Raw genomic sequence first — 21,060 nt, 5'->3', positions numbered from 1 at the left:
TTGTCTGAGGCCACTCGTCAATTGACTCCTGTTTTTAAGGTGCCGGGCATTCAGGCTTGTCATCGTTTTGCGATATCAGAGCAACGATTCCACCAGCATTCTACACCACAACCTCAAGGGTTACAGAGGCCCTGTGCCAATGAGGATTTTCGACCTCATCAGCCGTTAAAAGTCACACCCACAAAGCTTGAAGTCATTGGGCTGGTGGTCAATCATTTTTCGAGTCTACACCTGCAGTACTAGAGGGAGATGACTGTAGATCCATGGGTTTGGACTACATTGAGCAAGGGGTATACTCAGCAGTTTCGACGCCGTCCAGGCCAGTTCGAGACTTGAGACATCTAAACATGTTCCTGAAAACTCTTCCCTTTCGGATGTTACGTGCAGCTGACGTTCTTCGGTCAGTCACAAAGATTGGTTCAAAAGCATAGATTTGAAAGATGCTTACATTCATGTTCCGATTGCTCCTCACCACAGGAAATTTCTTCGATTCAGTTTCAAGAACCAGGCCTACCAATTAAAGGTCCTACCGTTCTTCCTGTCTTTGGCCCCTCGTGTCTTCACGAGGTGCATGACTGCAGCTCTACATCCGCTGTGGTCCAGATGGATGCAAATCCTGCCTTACTCAGATGACTGGCTGCTGTGTGCACCGACAAAACAACAAGCTGCACGTGACACTAGACTGCTTTTGGAGCATATGCAGAAGCTTGGTCTTGCAGTAAACGAGGCAAAGAGTTGTCTGAATCCAGTGCAAACAATTACTTATATTGGAATGACACTGGACTCCCATGTAATGTGTAATTTTCAGTTGTACCCTGCCAGACATCTTCATCGGCTGATTGTTGTTTTGCGCAGTTGTATCCAGGCATTGACACCGTGGAACCATCGGGAGTTTCACAAAACCACAGTTACATACATAAGTAGCGTTCTCCATAGCTCTGCTGCAGACTGTTCGAACTCAGTGGGCAATAGCGCCATCCACGCAGCCAATAGGAAGTGCTATCCCATTAACGCAGAATTTACTGGAATCATAGAACTGTATTATCTCGTTACACAAATATGCTCCCTTCGAGCTGGAATCATGGCAGAATATCCTGTGAAGTCCATGAAATACGGTCGAATAGAACAAACGTCTGAAGTGATAAGAGATACATACAAAATGTGCAGAGCGGTGAGGACTGGAATTGAGAACCACTGGTCTAATGTAGGAAAACAAATGAATGCAATTATGAGATTTATTAGAAAAAAAAATTTAAAATAGGGATAATGTGAGGAATATCTCAATCTTTCTCTTCACACTCCATCACAGTAGGTGGTGGTATGCACCTATAAAGATGGTGGCATAAAACCAAAAGGAGGAGGAGTGTTGTTTTTTTTCTTGTTTGTTACACTTTTCTGTTAATGCTTTTGTAATGTTTAAATGTGTTTGTACAGTATGATTTTTGTTTCTGGAGTTTATATATATATATATATATATATACCATTCAAAATGTAGATGAGTTTGTTTCTTCATCGGAACAGATTTGGAGAAATTTAGCATTACATTACTTGCTTTCCAATGGATCCTCTTCAGTGAATGGGTGCCGTCAGAATGAGAGTTCAAACAGCTGATAAAAACATTACTATAACCCACAAGTAATCCACACGACTCCAGTCCGTCAGTTAAACTGAACGTTTGTAATAAATTCATCATTAAGATGTTTTGAACTTCAAACATTTGTTTTCAGCTAAAATGTAGCTTGTGAAAAAGGAGAGAGTTATGCAGACATCAAGCACCATTTATAAATAAAAACAAATAAAATGGTGGATTTTGGTATGAGAGGATGGAGTTTATATATATATATATATATATATATATATATATATATATATATATATATATATAAAGGAATAGTTAATGCTAATGTTCTATAATCATTTACTCACCCTCTGTCCAATTTCTTTCCATGCAAGACTCTCTTCTGCAGAACATATATTTTGTATTTGTATTTTGAATATATTTTGAAGAACGTTAGGATCCACACAACATTGGACCCCATTGACTTTGTCTGGACGAAAAAAACAAAACAAATAAAACTGTATTTTTTGTTCCACAGAAGATAGAAATTCATACAGGTTTAAACATACCTTTAAAGGATAAGTTTAGTTCACCAATTTTCAACCAGCTTTGCATTGTTACTATGTTGGTAGTGTATGTAAATTAGACGTGCCCAAATATTTTACCAAGAAGGGCTACTTATTGATAGAATTATCAAGTTCCCCTCAACTCCATGATTAGCTGGATTGTGTGTGTTTGATTGTGGTAGGAGCTGAAATCTGCAGGATTGTAGCTCTGTAGGAGCAAGGTATGGTTCAACTTTCTTATGACATTTCCCCTATGTAGGGTCACGGGAGTACATTCCAGTGTCTCAGGCGGAAGGCAGGGATACACCCTTGACAGGTAACCAGTCCATCACAGAGCTAACGTACAAAGACACACATTCACAAAGAAGGGCAATCCATATTCTCCAATTCACCTAACCTGTTTGACTTTGAACTGTGGAACCTGGAGTCAACGGACAACATCTATGCAAACACTGAGAGAACATACAAACTTCATACAAAAAGGACTCCCGGCTCAACCTTGGGCTTAAATTGGGGATCTTCTTGCTGTAAGCCGACAGTATCTTAATACATTTAAATGTACACTTGTACTTTTTATATCACACGTGATATAGTGTGTTTTTATGTCACAAAATGAAATGTTTAGACATCTTTCTAAAATAAGCTACGCTAAACAGAATTGGCACCTGCATACTGTTGAAACACCCATAGACAGAGGTGTAAAGAGTACCTAAAAACCATACTTGAGTAAAAGTACAGATACCTTACAGTGAAAATTACTCCACTACACGTTACAAGTCACCAATTCCAAAACAACTTGAGTAAAAGTCTTAGAGTATCTGATTTTAACAGTACTTAAGTATTTTACGTATACTAAATATAGGCTCAAAGATGCACTAGTCAAAGAGACATGCCAGTGATAAACTGTAACGTTGTGGAGAAGCTGCGGAAAACAGGCAGAGGCAAGGATCTATGTGCAGGTATTTCATGGAAAAACTAGAACAAACAATAAGGCAAAACCCAAAGGGAACAAAGAACAGAATGACTGGCAAACAGACAACCATTACATTCAATAACTCACGAGGAACTAAAGAAAAACTAGGGCGCTATATATATATACACACAGGGGGCTAACAAGCTTAACAAGATAAGACACACCTGGGGAGACAAATCAAGGGGAACCAATGAACAAACGGACTACAAACTGACTACAAACACCACGGGAGGCAGGAAGTGACATAAAAGTCCAGGGCAAGGCACAGAGAGCATGAAACAAAAACAAGAAAGAGTTGATTTGTGAGGAGAGCAATCACGTTTATTTTCTAAAACCAAAATAAAACTGAACACCTCAAAATTACAAAACAAAACAAACAAAAAACAATATCTTTCAAAAAGGTCTCTTCAGTATAATGGATAAATAAAATAATATTAAATCAAATTAAAAAGCCGAAGCCTTCTTGCAGTGGCTGTGCTGGTTTCGGCCTTATTACCGGCTGCAGTCATGTCCTCATCTCATACATAAAACACCTCTGATTCACAAATACTTGCTAAGGAACTCGCATTCACATAAAGTAGCCTTGTTGACAAGTTTGGGTGAGTAAGGGCAAAACGCAGTACTTTCAGTGACCTGTAATAGGCAGTATCACTTCTTTTGTAGCAGAAATAAACTGCCGCAGAAAAAGCTAGGTCCATGCAAAATGTAATGTGTAACTGCAACACTCATTTCAAATGTAGTGGAGTAAAGAGTACAGATACTCATTCAGAAATGTAGTGGAGTAAAGAGTAAAAGTTGCTAATATCTTTGATACTCAGTACAACTACAAAGTACCCGAAAAGATACTCAAGTACAGTAACTAAGTACATTTACTCCAATACTTTACACCTCTGCCCATAGAGAATACTAAGATACTCTGAAATATCTTCAGCAGGATTCTTTGAGAAAGTGCAGTTTCATGCTTGTCAAAGTCTAACGAAGGAAGGATGCATTGTATTTTATAAGCATTCAGTGGGCAGTTATGGAAAATGTCATTCTCAAAAGATAACTGCTTAATTAAAAGACAATATGGGAAATTATGTCAGACTAGTCCTAATAAACATTTTTAATACCAAATGAGTTTTAAGAACCAAGAAGAACAGAGACTGGCAGAGCTCTCCAAATTTAAACTTTATTTATCCTAATTATTAAACTGATGCCATCAAGTTCACCTTGAACGCCCAACACAATCAATTTAGTTTTCATGTGATGTTATGGAAAAGACAATGTATCAAGTAATCGTTCATTTGTATTCCCATAATTCACATACATTCAGACCCAAAAACCTATAGAACAGCTTAACATTAAACTTGTAAGCTGATTGTTAAACCTCTTTTAAAGAACAGTTTATAAGTCTTATAATAATTTACTCTTTTTGAATTTGCTAAGAAGCTACGTAACAATTCAGTCATTATTTACATTGTACTACACTAAAAATATTAGTAAATATGACAGTCACATCTTTTCTCTGACAATTTCTATTTATCTCACATTTTTGTGATAATTCAGTGTTTGAGAACAGTCTTTGATCAAAAGAAATGAATTGCAAGTGAGTGGTCTATTTACCTATACAGTGGACCAGCACTAATATATTTGAGCACAACTTTACATACAATACAGATCATATTTTCTCACATGAAGGCTAGAGATTTCTATCCTTTAAATGTACCTACATAAAAGTGTCAGTCTTTAAAATTCCATATTGATGAAATGTTAGAGGATGTGGTAAGAGATGATCAATTCATTCAATCCTATGTTGGCACCTCAAATTAAAAAAAAGGCTTAAAAAGACACCAGCAGATTAAAATTAATCCAAAAAAAAAAAAAAAACATTGGCTAAACATTATTTGACCTGACTAGTTGAAACAATGACACTATACTGTATGTAACAAGTCTGCTAGACTTGGTCTTACTAGTAAATATTTATACATTTAAAAAAGTTAACAAAACAGACTCTTACATACTGTACTTTCCAGTGACACTTACTGAACATTATGACAATTTACAATATGCTAATGAGCTGAAAATGTTCTATAACATTTTACTTCAGTCAGTCGTGGTATGTTTTTGACAGTTTTAGCAACTTTGCAAATGCTGAATCACATTCAAATGTTACAAAATTACTACAGCCACAAGACATTTTTACATAAACACACTGGTAGATACAAAGCGAGGAGGTAGACAGAGTACAGAACATCTAATTTTGTTCTGTTGTAAGGCCATGACCAAGCAAGAGTTTGAGCATGTATACGTGGTTTTCATGTTAATCCTGCAGAAAAAAATCCCTCCACTGGGAGTATAATGTATTCATGAACTCAACAAGGCATCCAGGCTTTTTAAAATGAAAAGGACTGAAATGGGAATAACCATATTCCATATAAAAAAAAAAAAAAAAAAATCCAAGACCATATTCAAGTTAAAGGCTCCACCCTTCTAAACCAACACATCACATTACACTGTGGGTCTTAATTTATCTTCCTTAGTAGAGTCCAATTTAATACAGCTAAACGGAACACGATCTTTGTGTATACTTGCTTCACATGGTAGCGTTGCAATTGATACTGTACCTAAAGTACCTGTACCATGTGTTCATATAGCCACCCATCAGTGTCTTCACACTTATTACTTTCACTTTACTTTGTCCATGATCACAAGTCTGTCACTTTATTTTCTACAGCTGCAGCGATCTGTTGAAGCCGATAGCCAAGCTGCATCTTCTGTGCGGTGGTGTCTTCCTCTAAGGCAGTGATAATCTAACAAACACACACATATAGGAATAAAATTAGAGCATAAATACGCACATTTTTTGAAGCAGCAGAAAATAGCCTCTAAAAATGTATTGTTCTACTAATAGTAGTAACACTTTACAATGTCTCATTTGTAATGCATTAGCTAACATGAACACATTAGCAATATACACCAACTTTTAAAAGTTTAAGAATTATTTGATCAAAAATACATAAACAGTAATATTGTGAAATATTATCTACAATTTAAAATGTTATTCTATTTTAATATATATTTAAAATGTTAATATTTTGATTTGAATTGTATTATTTAAAAAAAATTCCCTGTCATGCCAAAGTTTTGAGTGCCACATTATCCTTCATAAATCATTCTAATATGCTGATCTGGTGCAATAAATGTTTATCATTATTATCAATGTTGGAAACAGTTGTGCTGCTTAATATTTTTTGTGGAAACCATGGTACACTTTTTCCAGTATTCTTTTACTATCACTTTTAATCTATTTAATGCAGTGGTTCTCAAACTGGTGTATGCAAACAAAATTCGGAGTTTTGGCATTAATTTAATTCTACCCCAACTTAAAGTAACATTAAAACCGAACATGTCTTTCTGAAAAGCAAAATGCCACTTCTAATGTAAAAAAAAAAAAAAAAAAGGAAAATGGAAGTGCCGTAAACGGTCAAATACATGATATCCAATCAGCTTACCTCATCTTTTGCAGTCAAAACTGACTGCATCCACACAAGCAGTGTGCGCATGATAGGATGCCCGCTGAATATGCTGCTTTAGCAAATCATGCTGCTGTTCAATGTATCTTTAAAGTAGATCTTCACTTAATAGCATGAAGAGCAAATATTGGCACGCACTGTACATTGAGATCGATTTAAACTCTCTTCGATACAGACACATACACTGTGCGAGTTATTGTTTTCATGTTTAAAATAAGAGCAAGAATGCAAATTTTCTTGAATATCCAAACGATGGCAAATGTGACAGATTTTTACAACAGTTCAACAAAAAAGTTAATATTAAGGGAACATTTTACATTTTAAATGTAGCCTACATTTTAAACGGAATATTGTCATGTTTGTTATTTTGCAACGAAATAATAATAGTTCCAACAAAATCCGTATCATCTCCAAGCATCATACAGCAGTGTTTCGTTAGTGAACGAACCAGCGGCTTTGAACGATTCACAGCGTCAGTGATTAATAACCCATTCATAACTACAGCATTTTGCTTTGTTACTGAATGAATGAATGAATAATGCGATGCCTGGCTCATTAAGACAGTGACTTGCTGCCACCTATTGGCGGTTTTATTTTTAAGTCCACAAGTATCACTTTGATTTTCCATCATTTATTGCTTTATTTATTTTATTAATAATACACTTAAAGGAATGTTAAGAATAAAACATGTACATAAAACATGACATAAGATACCATTAATAAGGATAGAAAATCTTTGCCTCTATAAAGGGAAAAAAAATGCACCTGTAAATCAATTTAAGGGGGCAAATATTGTCCTTTAAAGGGGTCATATGATGCGATTTCAGTTTTTCCTTTCTCTTTGGAGTGTTACAACCTCTTGGTGCATAAAGATCTGTAAAGTTGCAAAGACTAAAGTCTCAAATTCAAAGAGATATTCTTTATAAAAGTTAAGAGTCAACCACGCCTACCTAAAACGGCTCGTTCTAACACGCCCCCACATGTCTATGTCATGATGTGGGAAGATTTGCATAATGCCGCCCAAATGTTCACGCAAAGAAAGAAGGCGTAACTTTTATTCTCGCTGTAGTATTGTTGTTACCGCCGCCGCCATGTCGTGAAGGCACTGTGTGTTTCGTTGTGAAAGCGAAACTACTTTGTTTGGCCTTCCAAAAGGAGGACGATATCGCTTCGTCATGCCTGGACTGGAGCTGATCCGTGCTAGTCGCTGAGGGAATACATCAACTTCGCGCTGTCGATCGCCGGATCGGCTTTCACCGTGGACGAAGTGGAGTTCAGCCCGGGGTCGTCACATGTGGTTGCCGCAGGCATCACAATATGGTAAGGGACGTAACATTTCCGTCACACGCTTGAGAAATTCAGCCAATCACAACGCACCGGATAGCTGGCCAATCAGAGCACACCTCGCTTATTCAGACCGATGAGCTTTGTAAAAATCGACGCGTTTCAGAAAGGCGGGGCATAGAGGAGAAACAATGTACAGTATGTGGAAAATAATGTGTTTTTAACCTTAAACCGCATAAACACATTTCATTACACCAAATACACAAAATAATGCTCTTTTTAGCAACATCATATGACCCCTTTAATAGAAAAGGTGTGACTGCGGTCTACGTGGAAGAGATGGGGTACGCAGAAGAATGTTAAATGCCCCAGCGGGTACGCCGCTGTAAAAGGTTTGAGAATTACTGATTTAATGTATCCTTGTTGAATAAAAGTATTAATTTCTTTAAAGAAAATGTTACTGACCCCAATCCTGTGAACAGTAGTGTATTTTTTTCAGCATTCGGTAACGCTTTAGTTTAGGGACAGATTCTCACTATTAACTAGTTACTTATTTGCATGCATATTACTAGCATATTGGCTGTTTACTAGTACTTACAAAGCACAAATTAATGCTTTATTTTGCATGACCATATTTTAGATCCCCTAATCCTACCCCTACCTAAAATTAACAACTACCTTACTAACTATTAATAAGTAGCAAATTAGGAGTTTACTGGGGAAAGAAGTCCTAGTTAATAGCTAGTTAATAGTGAGAATCCACAATCTAAAGTGACCCAATATATTAGTAAACATTAAAATGACCATTAAGATTAATGCTGTAGAAGTACATTGTTAGTTCATGTTAACTTATAATAGTTAACTGATGCTAACAAACAGAACCTTTTTATTTAGTCTTAGCCTAAGAGCGTATACATTGTCTTAAAATATATCTTAGCCTGTCATGACTCACCTGGTCGTAGTATTTGTTGATGTACTTATAGAGCTCATGCAGGGCCACCAGGTAATTTAATTCTCCAGAGTAATTCTGACAGTCAAAACAAATGTAGAGTGTGTAAATCTTATGAACAAAATTTGTATGTGCTACACTAACCCCCCCCCGTCTCTAACCCATTACAAATTCACTTCAGTCAAAATGACTTATTCCAATTTTACAACTGAAAGGAAGTAAACTAATGACAGACATACCCTGGAGAGCTCAGCAAGAGCAGAGTTCATCTCCTGATCGCTGGCAGAGATGGTCTGCTTGATGTCTGCATAATATCTGTTTAAGAAAAACAGTGACATTCAGAACAAGATGACTTTCTAATATAGCCTATACCAGGGATCCTCAAATCTGGTCCACGAGATCCACTTTCCTGCAGAGTTTAGCTCTAACCCTAATCAAACACACCTGAGCATGCTAATCAATGTCTTCAGGATCATTAGAAAATCACAGGTAGCTGAGTTTGATCAGGGTTGGAGCTAAACTCTGCAGCGCATTGGCCCCCCAGGACAAGATTTGAGGAACCCTGGCCCTAAACAGTAGTAAAGTAGTCCAAGGTATTTTTACCGTTCAACCATCTGTTTATAGCGAGGGATATCTCTGGCATACAGCAACTTATTAATAGGTGAATCCTAGATAAATAACAGGAATAAAAAGAAAAACATCAGTTTTTAATCTTCAGCAATGTCAATATTCCACGCTACTGGCTTCCTGTTCCTTTCTCTGTTCGTCTCTTACCCTTCCAAGTTTATGCTCTGTGGTAGTGCAGGAGTCCATGAATGTTTGCGCAATAACTGACAGAACCGCGTCCACATTATCTGACACCTGCACATCGAAGATGAACTGAGGGTTCTTTACAATGTTGATCCAGAACCGCAGAGGCAAACTAGAACCAAAAGACAACCAAATCAGATCATCAAGAAAACTTTAAACTATTACTTCACTCGTAGGTGGATACGTGATCGTTTTAATCCAGTTAAGGCTTTCAATATCTAATTCTAATCCATTCATTTATGAGACTATCACCGAGTAGCTCCATTAAATACTTAGGATAAAGGTATAGTTCACCCAAGAAACTTTTGTTGTTTTGGGGGGGTTACTGACCCTTTATCACTGATCACAGATCAATATAAAAAAGGTGACCAAAGAAAAAATGTAAATTAAAATAAATGACAGTTATTTTTGTTGGCATGCATTAACCCACAAGTTTCTCGACTGGAAAAACACAACTATTCTCGGATTGTGTTTTAGCATTTTTTTATGGTTAAATTGTTCACTAAGTGAATTAGTACCTGTTAGTTTTCCAGATGTGAATAGTTTCAGAGTCTGAAATGCCATGGCGCACTGCCTGATCATCAAGCAAGTCAAAGAAATATTTGATTGCCAGAGGAACCGGTTGACTAGTGCTTAGAATAACTGTGAACAGATCATCCACAAACTTCTGCAGTGTACCCTACAGATAGACAAAGACACAGCAAGTAAACAGGTGTGCGCATGTTCAAAATTTTTTTTTTTTAAATCGCCCATGCATACTAGAAAGAGTTGTACATAACTGTTATGAGTTTGGCTTCTCCTTTATGCTTTTGTCTAGTTCTTTAGGCTGTATGAACGTGCGTTTAAGATACCTTCATTGACAGTAGCCGCGTGAGATAGATCTCTGGTATTGTCTTGGCTCTTTCTCGTTCTTTTAAACTGCCTCGTCTGTGTTTGGGTAACTCTGGCTCCTCACTGGCCTTCACTAGATGCCACAGTCTCACTCCTCCCTCATCTGCATCCTCTAGCATGGGCGTCTCTGTGGAGGGAGAATGAAAGACGATAAAATAAAGCAATATATTCAAGTGTTGAATAGAGAACACAGAATAAAAATGTTAGTTACCCAGATTTAGACCACAATGTTTAATAAAACATTTTATACATTTTACACACAGATTTTTTCGTGCTGCCTATTACAGTTACTAAAGACAAACAACTGTGTTTATATTTTTGATCTGCGCCATGACACACTATGTTGTACACTATACATGTCAAGAAAAGTGAATCCAAAACATTTAGATCACCTCCTGGTGGCTGGCTGCAGTATTGGTCATAAACCCTGCCCTTTCCATGTAAACAAATGAGAGGTGAGCCAAGCTTTAAAAAAAATTAAAAATTACTAATTAAAAAAATATAAAATGACATCATCAGCGAAAGATGGCAGCAGCTATCTTGGGATATTATGACTTCACTTTTCTACAGTGGAAGGAAGACTATAGTCAGTACCACAGTACCCTTTTAATTTGTAATTTTTTTTACACAATACTGTCTAAACCAGGGGTGCCCAACCCTGCTCCTGGCGATCGACTGTCCTGCAAAGTTCAGCTCCAACCCTAATCAAACACACTTGAAGCAACTAATTAGGGTCTTCAGGATCACTTAAAAATTAAAGGCAGGTGTCTTTGATTAGAGTTGGAGCTAAACTTTGCAGGACAGTCGATCGCCAGGAGCAGGGTTGGGCACCCCTGGTCTAAACAATCATAAAAAACAGCCCTGTGTGTTGCGTGTCTGTGAACATGAACACTTTGCATAGTCACGTGCGATATAGTGTACTCACTCTCCCCTGCAAAGTAATCATGGGTATCATGGTGAATATGTTTGCTTTGGCGCAGCACCAAAGCTACATTTGCTCCATCTGGAACCTGAAATCCCAAAAATATATGAAGAATAGAAGTTAAAAATGTTATATATATATTATATGATATATCATGTAACTAAGGAATATTTGGCATGTGTACATTAGTTTAAATATACACTAGTCAAATGAGGATAGTCCCTATTCGGTCCTCCACTTTTAAACAAAGCAGATTTCTGTTGATCAAATTTGCATGACCACCTTGAATCCAATGCAAAAACACGTGTTGGGAAATTTTTCTCCTCATGCAAAATTCCTAAATGCACTGATTTCTACTGAAATTACTGGATTTTGCTCACAAAATTTGGCAACAGTGAGCAATTGTAAATGTGCCCGCACCTTTCATTTTTCCATTGGCTTGCATACTAAGAAGATTTGTAAGGCATTGTTATTTGTAAAGCACTTGAGTGGTTTACAGCACTGTGTGTTTTAAAGATTGCATTGTACCTTATAATGCTGGAGCGTGTTCAGGCGTTTCCAGTTGCCATGAACCACAGATGTTAGATCTTCATCTGAGAGGATTAGGTGACCTGCTACACCAGACCGCCATTCTGGAAATGCCCAAGGAACGATGAAAACCACATGTAAAGTCAAAGACATATAAAGTTTGAAAAGAAACAAACAAAGAATGTAAGAATTAATGATTATTACGTAAAGAGGACACAGTTGATATGGGTAAGAGAAGGCAGACATATATGAATGTTCTCACCCAGGTCCACAGAGTCAGCATGTGGTCTATGAGAGTATGAGGTGCCCTTGTACACCTGGTCTAGTATCTTCTCCTTCACCTGGGTTATAGTGTCACAGTCTAAAACTTTGGCAGCAACTGGCTGAGCCTCATTCACACCTATTCCTTGCATCAAGACATTCAATGTCTAAAGTGAAAAAAAGAGAAGAGAAAGAATTAAGTATTTTAAAATCACATTTTAATTATTTACATTTTATACAAGCACAAAAAAATCTATATATGATTCTGTAATAAATCTTATAAACTGACTGGTTTATTTTAAATATCCCAGTTGATTTTCCTATTTTCTCTTCAAGACAATGGCTTCTGATCTGAACCATAATCGGTTTAAATTGCACATCTTTCACTTCCACCATAAAACCAGCAATGTTTTGCTGAACAATGATACTGAAATATCTGAACCCTTCAGCATTTGGTAAGAATCAACTATGGATGGAAAGGCACTGTCAAAAGATCTCCGGGATAAAAGTTGTGGACAGGCACAAGTCAGGAGATGGATACAAAAACATTTTCTCAATGTCTAGAAGCACAGTAAAGTATATGAATAAGACGTGGAAGTTATTTGGTATAACACAGACCCTCCCTGGATCAGGACGTCGCTCCAAACTGGATGAAAGAGCCAGGAGGAGACTGCTCAGAGAGGCTACCAAGAGGCCTTTATGACTTTATGACAAAGAGTGGTCATTGTGTGCATGTGACAACAATCTCACAAATTATCCACAAATGTGGCTTGTATGGGAGGATTGCAAGAAAAAAGCCACTCCTCAAGAAAGGTCATATGCAGTCACGACTGAGCTTTGCCAAAACGCACCTTGAAGTTTCTGAGGCCACATGAGACTAAAATTGAATTATTTGGCCTCAACACCAAATGCGGAAATCCAATACAGTTCACCATCCAAATAACAACATTCCTACTACAGTAAAGCATGGAGGTGGTAATATCCTGTTATGGGGGTGTTTCTCTGCAGCAGGGACTGGAGCACTTGTCAGGATTGAAGGAAAAATGGATGGGGCAAAATACTGTCAAATTCTTGAGGAAAATCTGCTGCCCTCTGCCAGAAAGTTGTCAATGGGAAGAAGGTTTACCTTCCAACATGACAATGGCCGAAAGCACACAGCTAAACTGACCACACAGTGGTTGAAGGAGAATGCATGGCCTAGTCAGAGCCCAGACTTAAACCCTAATGAAAATCTGTGGAATTACTTGAAGACTGCAGTCCACAAATGGTCACCATAAAATTTAACTGAACTTGAGCAGTTCTGCAAAAGAAGAGTGGGCAAATATTGCAAAGTTTAGATGTGCAAAGTTTGTAGAGACATATCCCAACAGATTAAAGGCTGTAATTAAAGCAAAAGGTGGTTCAACAAAATACACAAGGGGGTGATCCTTTATCCAACTCTGATTCTGTTTTTTTTTTCTGACATGTTGGTGTTAATATATTTCACTTGGATGTTATAAGTTACACTGAGGAAATGCAGCTGGATAAAACAAAAACTGTGTCTGTCTTCATTTCAGGCTGCAAAGCAACAAAATGTGATTATTTTAAAGAGGGTGATTCTTTTCTATACCCACTCTACAATCATCCTTCAATTATACTCATAAGACAGAAACCCAGGGTTGAGAAACTTACTGTGAGAACAATGTTAATTCTATATTAATACACTGATGAGCCAAAACATTACAACCACCAGTCTAAAATGCTGTTGACCCTCCTTGTGCTGCTGAAACAGCACTGGCCTGTCGAGTCATGGACTGTATAAGACCCCTGAGGGTGTCCTGTGGTATCTGGCACCGAGACATTAGCAGTAGATCCTTCATGTCCTTAAGTTGCGAGGTTGAGCCACCATGGATTGGACTGGTTGGTCCAGCGCATGCCGCAGATGCAAAGTCAGATTAACATCTAAAGAATTTGGAGATCAGGAGATCACTTTAACCCTTCATTACACTTCTTTAAACCACTCCTGAACAATGTGTGCAATGTAGCAGGGTAAAATATCCTGTTAAAAGGGGCCAATGCCATCAGGGAATGCTATTGCTATGAAAAGTGCACCTGGTCTGCAATGAGGTTTAGGTAGGTGGCATGTGTCAAATTGACACCATATGAATGGCTGGAAACAGGGTTTCCTAGCAGAACATTGCCCAGAGCATCACAGTCCCTCAACCAGCTTTGTCATCTTCCTGCAGTGTATCCTGGTCCCATTACATCCCCAAGTAAATGTGATGCAAAAGAAAACCTTCTTCCACTGCCCCAAAGTCCAGTTCTTTTGCTTGTGTGCCCATTCTCAGGTCTTTTGGCTGTATACAGGGGTCATCATCATGGGCACTCTGGCCAGTCTGCATCTACACAGGCCCATCATTAATAAAATAAAGTGTAACCAAACACTGTGATGCTTACATTTTGTAAGAGTGGACACAATCTGTGAGCTAAGATGGAGTGTTTCAATCATTTTTATTTACAAAAAGCTTTTTGGCAGAAACCAATTAAACTAATGCACTAAAAGTGTATAATAAAGAGATTCAAGTCATAATAAAGAGATTCAAAGATTCTAACCAGAGTGCGGTATTCCAGATCCTCTCTCAGCAAACGGTTATCATTTAAGGTGTATTTGGCTTTGCCAGTCACTGCATCCACAGGTCCTTTATCTACTTGGTGTTTAATTGCTCTGAAGAGCATATACAGAGACTCACCAGCTGAATGCTAAACACAGGAAGCAGAATTATAATAATTTACACAATACAATATGGATGATCTACTTAAAAACACATAAATTCTTTTAAATCTCTATTAACTGTCATCAGATCCTCAAGGACCTAGGTGTTAAACCATCCTGTAGTCTTAATTAAGACATCATCGTGTTTTAAGAGGCTAATTACATTCCTGGACAATTGTTTTACACTGTTAACCATCTAATCACATTTTTTTTAAACCGCGAACTACAAAGCATCTCTTTTTATCCACGGTAAATTTATATATTTTATATACACACCCTTAAGAAAGCATAGAGGCAGATGGATATCCAGTTTGTCAGGAGCTTTTCAACTACCGTCTCTGTTCTGAGAAGACAATAAAAGCCTCAGTCATACAGACACTTGAGAACAATGAATATTAAATTAGTACTTCTAATGTCAGTTACTGCAACATCCTTACCTCCGGAGCATGAGTTTTGGGTTCTTGGCAATATACTGTTCCACCAGATCGTTCAACAGTGTTTTGAGTATGTCAGTGAAGTACTCTAGTTTACTGTGAAGAGCCACAGTGAGCAAAGAGGCCACATATCCTCTGTCTCTAGGTGAAAATGTCCTCTGGCTCTCAAGAGTGTGGATAAACTGTAAAAGTGACAACAATAAAAAAAAATTACATTTTAAAGCAGCAAACATACTGGTATACACAAGGTGTTAAGAGTGTTTGCTCATCTTTGAGTGTTTGGTCAACAGTGAGGAAAAAAGAATTTTAGCTACCTTTGTGAGGAAGAGTTTGCTGTTTAGGAGATTAGATAACTGAATGAGTCCTTGCTCCACCGTGGCCCGTCGACACTCCTGCACATCCAGGTCTCTGCGAAGTGGCGACTCACGGTGCCCAGGGAAAAAGATGCGTTCAGCATACATGCGGTACTCCAAGAAAGGAATCCCTGATCCAACCAGATCACTTGTCATATCCATCATTTCGGTCATCAGATCTGTGGAGGTTTAAGAGTCAACTGTACGATTATTAAAGATCAGATTTTCTTGAGGAAGGGTTTGAGAAACTTAACTGACGGCTGAAATACTGCACTGGATAATTTGTGATTTGTTTAAAGGGGTCATATGATGTTTTTTTAAAGATAATTATTTTGTGTATTTGGTGTAACAGAATATGTTGACATGCTTTAATGTTCAAAAAACACATTATTTTTCAAATACTGTACATTATTGTAGGTCCTCTATGCCCCGCCTCTCTCAAACGCTTTGTTTTCTACAAAGTCCCTCCTTCCGACAAGTGCAGTCTGCTCTGATTGGCCAGCTGACCCAGTGCATTGTGATTGGCCGAACACCGCAAGCACTCATCGGAAATGTAACGCCCCTTACCATAATCGCGAGCTTCATCTTTCAAAATAAATGTAAAGACAGAGCCCGAAAGGTGCACAGAGTCGCATGACAGACACAGTGATGAAGCTGGTATGTGTTTGCAGTACACAAGCCACGGCTAAGACAGCTGACTCCCTGTCTTAGAACTCTTAGACTCTCTCGCTCTCTCACACACGCGCACACACACACACACACACACACACATACATACAAGACAAAACTCAGCATTTGAACGGCCAATAGCAAATACTTAAACTAATAACAAAACAGTATCCGATTCAGAAGCACCAGATTATCATAGCAAAGTTAGAATTACCTCCTCTCCTAGGTTCACGAAACGGTCGTCCATAAAATGCATTGCTGTTCTCTTGTAAGCAATCTTAAAGATTCCTAAATGCATCTACTTTCGGAAGGCCAAATAAATTGCTTTTGCTTTCGCCTAGAAACACACAGCGTCTCTCTGACATGGCTGCTTCAACACTAACTGTGGCTACTGAAACCACACCTTCTTTCTTTGCATGCACATTTGGGCGGCATTATGCTAATATTTCCACATAGTGAGGTAGATATGTGGGGGGGTGTTAGAACGAGCTGTTTTAGGGGGGCGTGGCAGAGTCTTAACTTTAATAAAGAATATCTCTTTGGTTTTGAGACTTTAGTCTATGCAACTTCAGGGATCTTATCTATGCACAATCAGCTTGTAACACTCCAAAGAAAAAGGAAAACTTGAAATCGCATCATATGACCCCTTTAAACATTTTAAGAAGCTTTATTGAACATTTCAAATTAATTAAGCTCTTCAGATTCTGTGGAACAAGTGGACCCAATTTTGACCAAAAATTCCAAATGGTATAATTTTTTTTACCACTATGAATGAATGATGGAATACATTTTGGCCTCGCTTACAGCTTTTCTTAGACTTAAAGGATTAGTTCCTCAAAAAAAATGAAAATTCGGCCATCATTTACACACTCATGTCATTTGAAATATAGTAAACAGCAGCACAAATGTCGAATTCAATGGATAGACAAAAATTATGTCAATCAAGGGAATGTCAATTATCTTCATTTGTGTTTCCGAAGATGAACAAAGTTTTTAAATGTTTGGAATGGCATGAGGGTAAATTAATGAAATGAATGACAGAATTTTCATTTCTGGGAAAACCAGCCATTTAAAATCATTCAGATCTATCCTATGATCTCATCCTAAATGTAGCCATAAATTACCTGTAAACTCTTTTTTGCAACGGTCTCTCACACTGGTCTCTAGATTCTCCAACTGGATCTGAACCTTCTTGTAATCTCTCAGAGCCTGTTTACTCTTTCTCCTAAGTGGAAGAGATATGAGGGCACACAATATCAATTAAGTTCATATACCAGTCTATAAATGTTTCAATATTGATTTATTGCATTATTCATTGCTAGCAGGTAAGCATTCCAAACATGAAATGGGCATTCTGTGTTTTCCGATTTACGCTGGGCAATTTATTATCAAATTCTATTGCTATTTATTTATTTAAATTCTATTGCTATTTATCCATTAACACTGGTAAAATGCCAATCTAATCCAAATACGTAAAAAAAAAAAAAGCTATAATCTTCATAGGGAACTTTTTCACAGTACTGTATTTAGCACATTCTCTCACATTACATACACACCTGTATATAAACACGATGATAAGCACAATAAGAGCAACAAGAGAAGCCACCACTCCAACACCAATCTGCGCCACCAGTGGAAAGATAGAGTGACTAGGAGAATCATACTGCACTTGTCCCAGTGAAAAGTTCAAGTTTCCCATATGAACCTGGAAACAGACAGACACACTATTACACACCCCTATTCATGCAATACAATATCTGCAACAAAAAATGCAAATTACAGCCACTTCATAATAGAAGATGTAAGTGAAATTTAAAGCTCAGTTTGTGAGGGTGTTGGCTTCATCCTTACTATAAATTCTGGAAAGGCCTCAGCTCCCTCTCGCTTGCGCCCGTGCCTAAGGGAAAGAGGGGGCTGCTGGGGTGGTGGCTCACAATAAAGGTGATTATGTGTCAAAGTTTTAACAGTACAAACTCCTTCACCAATCAGTGCTACTACTTCCTCTTTAAAGATGGCCAAGTCTAAATTCTCACCCTGTAGAAAGAAATGAAAAGGGGTCCAAGAAAAAGTTAAAAGCAGCAGCATAAAATTAAGTTCTTAAACTTGACAAGTAAAATAAATAAACAAATAGATAAAAAACACATCAGCAAAAGTCCCACTAACCTCCACTGATATAACTGATCCAGGTTTGTAACGATATGGTTTTGTGGGATCACGATGGTTCAGTGGGTGCAGAACTGGGTTTGGTTCATAGATGAAAGGTGATTGGCTGACAGAGTTAAAGTCAAAGCGCAAATTATCCAACAGAAACTCAACCAGCATATGGCCACCAACTACCTTAGCATCTACACCAGGAGTCCGACACAACAACAGAGAAGAGTTTTTCACCTCGCAATCCTCCTCAAACTACAGAGAAAAGGAAAACAAGAGAAAGCGATAACACCGTGTAAGTGGACAGTCACCCAAGTATTTTACACAAAATGATGCATAATTATGGAGACTGTTCACCAAAGACTATAATCTAGTATCTTAATAAAACTGTCTTTAAAAAATTGACAAAAATGTCTTTATTTGATCAATCTTAAAACCATTGTGAATCAAGACATATTTCCTTTAGAACATTAAAAGTATTTCTGAATCTCACTTGAAGGTCACTCTTAATAAAAGAGTCTATAAAAGAATAAATGTGTGATAGCCAATAAAAGTAACATCAGAACCATTAAAGTAACAATCGGCAATCAATGCACTTACCATAGTCATATCAGATATTAAATTAGATAGTATATAAGTGGTTTTTAAAATAAAAATGTATAGTTTATACTCTATATTCCAATGAATAATTTAATCTCAACCAATTGTCCATGTGAGTTTATGAATGAAGCAGTGGGCAAAAATTTCTAAATTGAGAAGATGGCCTTCAAATTTGTGTGTAGAGGTGTTGGAATGGTTTACTAATCTGTGAATATAGTTTAGAAACAGAGTATAAAACTGGGGAAACAAAAAATTCAGTGTATAAGTTTATTAGGTAAGGTTAAAATGAAAAAAACAAAAAACAAACCTGTATGACAGAACAGTCTTCTGTACAGTTTGTTTCCTGCATTTCCACATCCGTTGCACTCCTTTTTCTCCTTCGTCTGTGTCTCCTCAAGGGGTAAATGGAGTCTGGGAGGACCACTGTAACTCGCATCTGAGGCTTCTGGACCACATTCAAGTTCTGGCCGAACACGCTTATTACACGCCCTCCACTGTATAAATGTGTAAACGAAGGAATGTTAAAGATTTTCAAGAGAAGAAGAAAAAAAAACACACTTCCAGAAGGTTTTTTCTTTTCTTTAAGTGAACGTTTTAAAAGAAGAGTTCATAAATACAGCCTTGCAGGGTTTTTTTTTTTTTGCACATTTTATGGTCATCTAGGTCACTTTCGAATCAGCAACTGATAAATAAAATCAACTCCTTAAGTCCCCTATGATCATACTTCTTTTTTTTTTTGTTCAATAAGGTGTTGCACTCTGACATTCATACTATAGTACACTACAATGAAAGATCCCAAAACAAAAATCCCATTTAATAATTCCATTAAATAATTTCCATGTACAGGCCTATAGACAAATATACATTTCCATAATTATAATTTAAAAAACAGCCTAGTCCCAAACAATAATCATAAAACATCTAAAAAACTTTTCTGTCAGCATTTGACTGAATACCAATTATGTTTACTCTATTTAAAAAAATAAAAAAAAAGATATGCTTCTGTTTCTCTAAGCTTCTGCAATTTCTTATTTCCCACCCGGTTCTAACCTGTACTCTTGGTTAAAACAATGGCTAAAACTCTTATTTTCAACACTTCATGTTCACCTGAAGATCTTTGTTGTATTATTTGTCACTTTAAGTTACTTTGGATAAAAGCGTCTGATAAAGAAACAAATGTAAATTAAATAAAGGCAGGTAAACTCAAACACACACCCAACAAAGCTCTTAGAGGGAATGGCATGTGTAATGTTGGGGTCAGGGGTATAGTAATAGCCATTGCCATGGAGATGTCGCTCAGTGTTTCCATACTGCACAGTCACTCTGTGTTCTCCTGTCCTGTTACTAGCACCAGTCAGACACTTGATAGTTTCCTCCTGAACACTTGATATTCTGCAGAGGAAAAAAAGGGCATAAAAGAACTTCCTAATCACAGACAATACTCATATTACACCAATCTACAGGAGACAGTTTTCCACAGTGATACATAGTACTTACAATGAACAAGGCACATTCCCTAGTAGGACACTAATATCAGTAACACGACCGGTCAAAAGTTTTCTGCCTGTGATTGTCAGAGTTGTTCCTCCTGCCTTTGGTCCTCTCTGAGGAGAAACTTCAATCAGCTTCGGGTCCTTAAAGGATGCAAGGTTGAGAGATACAATCAGAAGAAATTCTGCATTCAAGAACTAAATAATTACAGCTTTTTCTTCTGCAATCATCAAGCCAGAAGGAATTCCACAACAACCATTTTCAAATATAATAATAAGATGAAAAACAGGAAATAGAGGGATAGGGGATGTTTGTGTGTGGGGAGGGGGGGGGGGGGGACCAACTTGATTAAA

General features: G+C 37.5%; 1 protein-coding gene and 1 long non-coding RNA gene across 2 annotated transcripts in view; one reads left to right on the top strand and one right to left on the bottom strand.

Moving 5' to 3' along the window:
* Window positions 1-1,399: 1,399 nt before the first annotated feature.
* The window catches only part of LOC107562897 (uncharacterized), a 21,608-nt gene continuing 1,947 nt past the window's right edge, over window positions 1,400-21,060 (top strand). The window contains exons 1-2 of the long non-coding RNA XR_001606048.1: window positions 1,400-1,409; window positions 17,366-17,372. This is a non-coding gene — a long non-coding RNA (uncharacterized lncRNA). The remainder of the gene's footprint in view (window positions 1,410-17,365; window positions 17,373-21,060) is intronic.
* The window catches only part of LOC107562895 (plexin-B1-like), a 33,668-nt gene continuing 16,864 nt past the window's right edge, over window positions 4,257-21,060 (bottom strand). Inside the window, 21 exon segments of the mRNA XM_016247651.1 lie at window positions 4,257-5,889; window positions 8,849-8,923; window positions 9,085-9,160; window positions 9,449-9,513; window positions 9,620-9,767; window positions 10,174-10,334; window positions 10,507-10,673; window positions 11,472-11,556; window positions 11,997-12,100; window positions 12,259-12,424; window positions 14,850-14,996; window positions 15,286-15,352; window positions 15,447-15,625; window positions 15,758-15,975; window positions 17,590-17,690; window positions 18,022-18,170; window positions 18,317-18,499; window positions 18,629-18,871; window positions 19,524-19,710; window positions 20,432-20,608; window positions 20,714-20,850. Coding sequence (XP_016103137.1) covers window positions 5,785-5,889; window positions 8,849-8,923; window positions 9,085-9,160; window positions 9,449-9,513; window positions 9,620-9,767; window positions 10,174-10,334; window positions 10,507-10,673; window positions 11,472-11,556; window positions 11,997-12,100; window positions 12,259-12,424; window positions 14,850-14,996; window positions 15,286-15,352; window positions 15,447-15,625; window positions 15,758-15,975; window positions 17,590-17,690; window positions 18,022-18,170; window positions 18,317-18,499; window positions 18,629-18,871; window positions 19,524-19,710; window positions 20,432-20,608; window positions 20,714-20,850 — 2,940 coding nt within the window. The 3' untranslated portion in view covers window positions 4,257-5,784.

The sequence above is a fragment of the Sinocyclocheilus grahami genome, unplaced genomic scaffold (genome assembly GCF_001515645.1).
Source record: "Sinocyclocheilus grahami isolate Dianchi unplaced genomic scaffold, SAMN03320097.WGS_v1.1 scaffold846.1, whole genome shotgun sequence".
Classification (NCBI taxonomy): Eukaryota; Metazoa; Chordata; class Actinopteri; order Cypriniformes; family Cyprinidae; genus Sinocyclocheilus; species Sinocyclocheilus grahami.
This window is presented reverse-complemented; position numbering and strand designations above follow the sequence as displayed.